This window comes from Ursus maritimus, assembly GCF_017311325.1.
Source record: "Ursus maritimus isolate PB19 chromosome X unlocalized genomic scaffold, ASM1731132v1 scaffold_X1, whole genome shotgun sequence".
Lineage (NCBI taxonomy): Eukaryota > Metazoa > Chordata > Mammalia > Carnivora > Ursidae > Ursus > Ursus maritimus.
The window spans coordinates 3,744,322-3,753,382 of NW_024423319.1; the positions used below are offsets into that span (position 1 = coordinate 3,744,322).

Genomic DNA, 9,061 nt, shown 5'->3' on the forward strand with positions numbered 1-9,061 from the left:
CTTTTAACTCTTTATTATAAAGACATATTTACACAGAACAATCTTTACAAACACAGTGAACACAATTATGGGAAGGGGACAATTTCTTAATGAAAAGGGCCTTAATATCTTTGTATAAATTAGTATAAGAATCATACACAACCATTTTAAATAAGACAGGCCCCCAGCCTCCCACTGCTCTCTTCTGCCCTGTGTCTCTGGACTTTACCAGCTTTCCCCCCCCTCCATGGGGCCGGCTGGGCAGCTGACGGGGCAGAAGACGCAGAGAGGAGGAGGGGAAAGAAGGCCCAATCCCTGGTGGGGGCATCAGTGGCAGAAGAGGCTTTCTGGACCCTGGCCAGCCCCAACTCCCAGCCCGAGGGGTGCGGGGGAAGCGGGTGCCCAGCCCGGTTCCTCAGGGTGGGCCTTGAAGCAGCAGCAGCAGCAGCAACATTAGCAGCAGCGGAAGTGAGGGGGGGAGGTGGTTAGGCAACGTTGGGGTTATTGTGGGGCTCGGAGGGCCCTGACTCCCCCGTCCCCACACATACATAGGTGGGCCATCAGGCTCTTGTCTCCTTTCCTCGCTCCTGGGAGGCCTCTGAGAAGGAAGCCTGCTCAGACCTGTACTTCCTCCCATCTTTCCTTCCTTCCCTCCCTTCCTTCCCTCCCTCCCTTCCTTCCTTCCTTCCTTCTCTCCTTTCCCTCCCTTCCTTCTTCTCCCCCTTGCCCCTCCCCTAAGGAAAGGTCCCTGGGAAAGAAGGGAAGGCTAATGAGTCCAATTACTTAAGGCTACCTTCCGGTTCCCGAAAACCAGCGTTGGGGGTGGAGTGGGAGCCTCAGTACTTGAGCTGCCCCTGTGAGGGGTCTGGAAGTGCTGCAGGAATGGGGGCAGCTAGCCAGGGATGGACCTTTTCAGCCCAGGTTGGGGAATGGACCAGCAGGGGCAGGCCAGGGAGGCAGGAGCAGCTGGGTCCCCACACCCCCACGGGGCAGTTCACAGCTGGCCTGCTCCTCCCTTCCCTGACACCCCCAGCCCCAACTGCAGGAAAGGCACTTCATGCGTTTTAAAAAGATATCATCAAGAGGGATGAGGACATCATCAAGTGCAAGCAGGGAACCTGGGTCCTCATTCTGGCTCTGCAGTGACCTGGAATAGGTTGCTGTCCCTCTCTAGGCCTGTTTGTGCAGGAGTTTGCACAAGAAGGCAGAGCTAAGTGATCACCAAGGTTCCTTTTGGCTCTGACATTCTGTGATTCTTGGCAAAAAAAAAAACACTCCTCCTGCTTGGCTGTTGCTCCTGGGAGGGTATAGAGCCATCTCCTGAGCGAGAGCTTGAACTAGCGGGCAAGGGAGGGAGGGTGGTGGGGGGTTGCGAGTTGGGGGGCGAGGTGGAGGGCAGTGTTAAGAGACACAGAAAGGTGACAAAGTACTTCACAGCCCCTCTTCTTTGCCTCTTCCTTAAGCTAAACATGGCATGAGGAAAAGGCCACAGCAGCTATTCCTCCTCTTCTCCAATGCTTCCCCGCTCCCCTTCGCCGGAGGACTGAGCTCCATTCCAATGCTCCCCAAGGCATTGGAATCAATCCCAATCAATGCATCCCAATCAATGCCCCAGCCCCTCTAACCAGCACCTCCTTGCTGGGTGAAGGGTCCATCTGACTCAAAAGCCTGGGACCTGCTGGAGCCCACTGAAGTAGGGAGTGTTTCCCCCCTAGCCCCCAGGGCACCTGTGAGGAAGGAAGGGCTGGGCCAAGCTTGGGCTGCTGGACAGGAGAAGTGGGGACTAGAGGAAGGAGAGGACCGGGGAGAAGGCCAGCCTTCCAGTGCTGGGTCTCCAAAGTCAGTCCAGGGAAGGGCCAGGAAGAGGGGCTGAACGGATCTGTGGGAGAGAGAGGAAATCATCCGAACTAGGGGCAGGACCACGCCATTTGGGGAAGCCGGTGGGTGAGAAGAGCCGGGACCATCAGCAGCGAGGACAGGTGCGAGAAGAGAGGCGAATGGAAGTGAGGGCTCCAGAGAAGCAGACCGATCTATGGAGTAGCCAGAGTCGCAGGGGGTGGGCACTCAGGGGCCCCATCAGTCCTAAAGAGACAAAAATGACCAGAGAGAAGTTACTGACATGTCCTAGGTCAAAGGAACCAGCTGGGAAAGGGAAGGAGACAGCCTTCGTTCCCCTTTCCCCATAACCCTGAACCTAAAGCCCAAGGTCCCTGAGTTGGTGCCACCTTGTCCGGGCTACAGGGGCAAGACAACAGGCCAGGGATCAGGGCAAACTTAGGCCTTGCTTTCTCTACTACTGCCTTGGATTTTTCTTTCTTTCCCGTGGCTCCGGGCAACTCTCTTCCTCTTCTCTGCCTGCTGCCCCTCAACGCTCTCTGCTTCCCTCCCCCTCTCTGGTGAAGATCCACCCTGCACACCAGTAGCATACCCTGAGGCACCGCTCTCCAGCTCAGCAAGGCTTCCCCCCAGGACTTCTAGAACTCTCCAACTGGGCCAACCTGCCCAACCCCAGGCAGCAGAGTGGAGGGGAGATGGCACTCAATTCCTGGGGGAGTCAGGAGATCGGTCCCAGGTGTCAAGCCCCTCTCTGGGCCTTGGTCTCCATGTCTATAAAATGAAGGGGTAAGATGAGTGCTCTGTAAGGCCCTATGTTGCATGTGGGGCCGGGTAGGGCCGGAAGGGCTCGGTGCAGTTGTCTGACCATCGAGAAGCAGCAGGGTCACCAACTTCCAGGCTGTCCCTCCCCTGCTCCTTCTGCTGCCCACTGAGCAGAGGCTCAAGTACCTGCTTCAGAAAGGCATGGGGCCCTTGTGGGAGAGGCGCGGCCGCTGGCGGCGAAATTTCCTCCGACCGCCCTGCCAGGGCCCTGGTCCATTTCTTGACCCTCTGGGCTGCACCAGGTGGCGGACGTTGCCCTCCTCCAGCCCCTTGCCATCAGAAGGCTGCAGCAGGGGCCCTGCAGGAAGAGGAAAGCCTGTTAGCCAGGAGGGCTGATGCGAATGGGCAAGGGGCCATGGGTAGGGGGCAATGTCTCCACAAGGTAGTACCCATCAAAGCTTCTCCTCGGTTTTATCTTCCATCTTGGTGAACAGTTTGCAATTTTTGCACTGGCCTGGGCCAAAACCTACTATTCACATCTTACAATTTATGGGGCTAACTTTTTATGTCCTTTTGGCAGTTCTATCATGTTTCTGGCAGGCACAAACATATGCTTCATTTAGAATATCATTGGGGGGTACAGTGTGGGGCATCGTCTGTACTTGGTTAGGGCACAGCAAGCAATAACTCCCCATTGCACCCTTGCAATAGATACACTTAAAACATTTCACACATACAATGAAACAAATCCCCCTCCCACCATGTACCCATCACCCAGATTCAACAGTTAACCAGGTAGAGTCACATATGCTTTAGTTATCCCTTTTTTTTTTCTTTGTGGAAGTATTTTACAGCAAATCCAGAACATCATGTCACTGTACTCTCGCAGGCTTCAATATGCAGGTGACCCACTTTTGAGTACTTGAGATCTCGTATCTCACCCTTGGGCATCTCATCAGTGTTCGGGCATCTCCGAGGCTCCCTTGCTCCTTGTGATCTCCCTGTGGGTACGGCTGGGGTGAGGGGTTGTCTCTGACTCTGTGTGCCTTAAGCTGGGCTCTATTCAGCCGGTAACCAGATTTAGAGGCCAATAAATATTATCTGTATTAATGAGTGAACCAGTGACTGAACGGCACCTTGAGGCGGCAAGTCTGTGCATCAGGAGGGGTGGGGGCTGCGGCTGCCGGCCCCGCCCCACCGAATGCCCTATCACCTTTCATCCCCACATCACACCCCTACCCTGTGTCTGATGTAAATTGCTGCCATTTAAATCCAAGTTGGCTTCTCTTTGGCTCTCTGGGGCTCTGTTCAACATCTGTCCACACCTGGCTTAGAGTAGAAGCCTCCTGATGCCAGGCCAAGCCCTGACAGTGGAATCCAAGTAGTGCTGGGCGTTCTTGGGGGCAGTGAGGGAGAAAGGCACCTGGGCTGGCTCTCACAAAGGCTACAGCACAGCCAGGGAAGGCACGCTGGCACTCCAGAAACAAGCCTGGCCTCTGGAAGCAGGCAGAACAGGGAGATGAGACGGTGCCGGGCAGGGAACCTGTGCAATGCCCAGTCCAGGGCTGGCCTGCAGAAATACGGCTTCTGAGGTCACTGATCACAAATCCCCATCTCTCTCCTCCCACAGCAGCGGATTCGCCTTCAGCTATATCCCTGCCCCTGAAGCCCCATGTCTATCCATCCAGGCATCCCCACAACTAGCTCACAGTTTCCATATAACCACCCGTTGGCTGCTAGTCCCCCAGTCATACCCTGGCTGCTCTTCCCGTCCCTCCTCCTGCCTCCAGCACCCCCAAGCTCTGGTTCTTCTGTTGGTTCCTCTGTTGGCTCCTTGGCTCTAGTGATTCCTCCTCCGTTTGCACACAATTTCCAGGCATTTATCCTCCTCCTGGGCCAAAAGGAGGCGAGGTTTGTCCTTTGGGCCCTCCCCACCCAGGCTCCCGGGGCCTGCTGCTCTCTCAGACACGCAAGCCCACTGCGCACATGCGCGCACTCTAGTGCTCCACCCACCTTCCCCCAGAAAAGTCACAGGCCCATTAGGACCCCATTGTTTACCCACCACATTTCTGTGCTTCTGGCTGGGGTGGGTTAATGTGTCAGCTCCTCCCCCAATGAGAATTAAAACCCATCACCTAATAAGAATGAAAACACAAATTATATTCACACTTTGGGGCAGTGGGGCAGGCTACTTCTGTCTGTCATAAAGCCATTTGCAAAAGGGCTGGGCCAGGGAAGGAGAGAAGAGGGAAGGACCTTCACTAAGCCCCCGACCACAGCTGCTACAGCTTCTGCCCTGGATTTTGGGGTCCCCTCAAGCCTCTCCCTGACCACTGAGGGGAGTAGGAGTGATGCTGATGAGGAGTCTGTACCAGAGGCACACTCAGGGCGGGAAGGACTGTGCTGAGGGTGTGGTCAGGCACAGGGAAGGACCCTTGGGCCTTGGTTCTTGAGTCCGTGCCCTCCACTACTGGGGGTGGAGTGGGGGTGGGCCGATGGCACAGGCTACGGCCCCAGCAGTAGAGTGGGCATGGAGAAGAGAGACATGGTACCCAGATGGGGAGGGTATCACCTCCAAATATTCAGCACCCAGGACTGTGACTGTTGGTGGCAGTAAGGGAGGGAGGGCTAGGGGTGAAAGGCCCTAAGTGGGGGAGGCAAGAACCAAGATGGGGAATGGGGGTGGGGGCTCAGACTCCAGCCAGGGAGACATCTAGACTCCAAGCCTGCAGAGAAGAACTATCTTGAGTGACTGAGCACTCAGCCATGCCCTAGAGCATGGCCACCCAGAAGCCCCTGGCACATTGGATCCCCCTGGGCGGGGGAGCTCACTGTCTTCTTTGTAGCCAGAAGTCTGTGTCTCTTCCCACACCCTGATCCCATCACCCACCTGTTTCCTCCTACTTTTGATTCTGAGTCTGGCTCACCCTGAGATAAGCTGATACCTGAGCAGCGGGCTTTATCCTGGCCAGTTTAGAGGCTGCTGATTTACATCACTGCTGAGGGCCTGGCTGCACAAAAGAATTCCCCTTCAGAAACAGGGGTCGTCCTCCACGCACTTAAATAGTTTCTTCTAACTCATTGGCTCTTTAAAGGGAGGCTGGGCCTGCGTGGCACAGTGGTTAAGCGTCTGCCTTCGGCTCAGGGCGTGATCCCGGCATTATGGGATCGAGCCCCACATCAGGCTCTTCTGCTATGAGCCTGCTTCTTCCTCTCCCCTGCTTGTGTTCCCTCTCTCGCTGGCTGTCTCTATCTCTGTTGAATAAATAAGTAAAATCTTTAAAATAAATAAATAAATAAATAAATAAAGGGAGGCTGGGGGCAATCCCCCAGAGAATCTGAAGCCTAGAGGGACTGGAGCCCCTGCTCTCTGAAGCACCTTCGGAAGGAAGCCTCAGCATCGCTACGCTGAGGCCGGCAGTAGGGGGTAAACAGGGTTGGATTTTCGTGGCAACCTCAGCTTCACCCCTGCCAGGGCACGGAGAGATGCGTGGGACTCTCCAGGAACCTGCCAGCCTCACTGGGAACGACGCGCCTGTTTCTCCTCTTGCCATCCAGTCTACCTTGTGCCTGCTTTCAAAGCCCACACAAAGAGTGCTCCGGTGCCCCCCCCCCCAGGCTCTGCCCCCTCCTGGCATTGCAGGTCTCTCCCTCCTGAGGCACCATCCTTGGTCTGCTCAGCCCTCCACCCAGTGCCCTGAGCTAGCTGCCCACACCAGCTTTGCTGCCCTTGGACACCTCACGCTCTGGCAGCCTGGCCCTCCACTTCACTTGCATTAGTCTTTTGCCGGACTCAGGTTACAAGAGTGCTTAGCACTTAGGGACTGGGGATGGAGTAGAGGTGCCCCCTCCCCAAGAGGGTGAGGCACAATAGGCTGGCCTCACACTAGCACCTGACTGCAGGCTTTGAGCTAGGGCTGAGGAGGGGAGGGGAGGGGAGGAGGAGGAGAGAGGTGCTCAGACAAGACCAAGAGACACTTGGCCCTGGCCCAGCAGCTCTCAGACTCAGAAGAGCAAGGTGTATCTCAGGTCAGGAAGCAGTGGAGGAGTTTTGTGTGTGTTCAGTGAACGGGGGGCGGTGTGGACATTCCAAGTCAGGACAGAGTGTATTGTGGAGCAAGCAAGGTTTTCAGGCCTGGGAAATTTTTTTTAATGATTTATTTATTTGAGAGAGAGAGAGAGAGAGAACAGGAGCAGGAGGGGGAGAGGGAGAGAGAATCTCAAGCTGATTTCCCTCTGAGGGCAGAACCTGATGCGGGGACGGGGGCAGGGGGAGAGGCTCAATCTCACGACCCTGAGATCATGACCTAAGCAGAAACCAAGAGTTGGCTGCTCAACTGACTGAGCCACCCACGCGCCCCTGGGCCTGGGACTTTGACTGGAGACTGTGGCTGGGGAGAGCATGCGAGTCAGGGCCAAGGGCAAGGTAGTTCTAGGGTCCCTGTTTCTGACCTAGGACAGGAGGCAGGAGGAGCAGGACATGAGTACCTGAACCCTTGGCTGGTGGCCAGCTACACAGAAGTGTCCCTCCTTGGCTCCTAAAGCTGTCATGGGGCGCAGAAGGCAGTGAGAGCCTAGTGTCCAGTGCTAGGCTTGAGCAAAACGTGAGGGCAACAAATTTACCCAAATAAGGGCACAAAGATATATGACCGAAGAAGGGTGAATGGGTGTGTGCCAAACACCATGTTCCCTCCCCTTGAAACTAGCTGTCTCCTTTACCAGCTGGACCCCTAAAGGGTCTTAGTAGTGGTCAGTTGCCCAAGGGTCTCCCCATAGCCTCTGGGCCAGCCCCAAGTATGCAGACCAGGAAGCCCCAGCTTCCTCTAGGACACCCTCTCTGTACCCACTCTTTCTTCCCCGATGGTGCCACTCTGGACTGTCTGCAAGTGGTGGTGTCCTGGGTATGTCTTATCTTGCCAACTGCGTTGTATGGGCAGGCCCATGTGGTGTCCTTCACTTCCCATCTTTTGCTCTCTGTTTGTCTGCCTGACAGGAGTTTCTGAGGAAAAGCCTGCTTCCTTCTTACCAAGGAAGAGGCTCACAGGGCACTTGGGCCCTGAAGAAGAAGACCACTGAACAGCTAGCTGAAGGCAGGGGGTGCCAGAGCCAACCAATGCACCTTCCTGAGAAGCCAGGCAGTGCTCCCAGGGTGAGGGCAGTGCCAAGAGGCAAGAGCAGAGAAAAGGGGCAGCCTACAAAGAGAGAGAGGTGGAGCCCCGCCAGGCCCCTCAGAGGCTCCTGGGCTGCAGGCCATCCTCCTGCTCAGGAGGGTCGGAACTAAGTAGGGCCCCACGCCCTTCATCTAGGAAACCTGCTGCCCTGACCTCTCCTTCCCTCTGCTCCCACCTCTCTGTGACTCCAGCCCTGGCACTAGCATTTGTCCACTTGGTCTTGGCCTTCCCCTTCTGTGGTGCCAGGCAGGCAGCAGCAACAGCCAGATCACAGGACTGTGGCAGCTGGAGGTAGGAGCTGACAGCCCCAGGAGACACTGACGCACAGGGGACAGGCAGCCTGGGCTGGGGCTGCCAGGGCATCGTAGGGGACCAGGTCTGGGGAGGGCAAGGGAGCACCAGTGCCAAGTGTGCAAGGTGGGGGGTGCAGTGCAGGTGGGGGAGAATGGTCTCCCCCTCCCAGAATCGCACGGAGGTGTCAAGTCAGGGGCATGTTTCCCCGGTTTTGGTGCCTGGAGACAAGGGGACTAAGGGGAAGCGCGCCCGTGCGTGGAGCTGAGTAAAGGCCGGAGCCAGGATACCGAAGAACGAGGCCCTGGGGAGGCGCGGAGTCTGTGGGGAGGGCCTCCTGTGCGGGAGCAGGACAGCAGACCAGATAGGACCTTGGGGCAAGGGAAGAGACCAGCCTGGCCCGGCCCTGCCGGGCTCGGCCCGGGGAAGGCTGCCTCAGCTCACATGCAGGCTGAAAGGAGCAACAGCTGGGCTCCACGCCGCCGCCCCCGCCGCGCGCTCCTGCCTATGCAACAAGTGTCACGTCTGCATCTTGGCACATCATCCCGAGTGGCCCGCGCCCCGGGACCGGCGCGCGGCCCCTAACCTCCAGGGGCTGGAAAACCTTCCACTCCAGGCTCAGGTCAAGCTCTCTCCACTGATCCACGGGGAGCGGGACATGCTCCCCCCACATACATCCCCTCCACCACGTGGGGGTGCAGGGCGCGGGACCCTGGGCGCACGCCCGCGGCCCGGAGCTCCTCGGACTTCGAGCGGCCGCCGGGAGGGGCAAGGCGCCGGGCGGGTGATGCCCGAGACCGAGCTGAGCCCCCTCCCGGAGGAAGCGGTCGCCCTGGCCAGGCCGGTCCCTGGCCCAAGGCGCCCTGTCAGTCGGTGGCCCCGCGCGGCCGGCGCGTGGCTACTCCTGCTCGGCTCGCGCCCGGTCCCGGGAGGCGGCGAGCGCGCCAGCTGGGGGCGGAGGGAAGGGAGCGCGTCGGCTGCAGTCCAGGAGGGCGGCGAGGGGCACGCGGGCGAGCGGCGGG

At 57.6% G+C, this 9,061-nt stretch overlaps 1 protein-coding gene across 1 annotated transcript in view; it reads right to left on the reverse strand.

Annotated features, from left to right (window-relative positions):
* Positions 1–691: 691 nt before the first annotated feature.
* The window catches only part of APLN (apelin), a 10,790-nt gene continuing 2,420 nt past the window's right edge, over positions 692–9,061 (reverse strand). Inside the window, exons 2-3 of the mRNA XM_040640455.1 lie at positions 2,764–2,935; positions 692–2,061 (exon numbers count right to left, since the gene is read on the reverse strand). Coding sequence (XP_040496389.1) covers positions 2,769–2,935 — 167 coding nt within the window. The 3' untranslated portion in view covers positions 692–2,061; positions 2,764–2,768. The remainder of the gene's footprint in view (positions 2,062–2,763; positions 2,936–9,061) is intronic.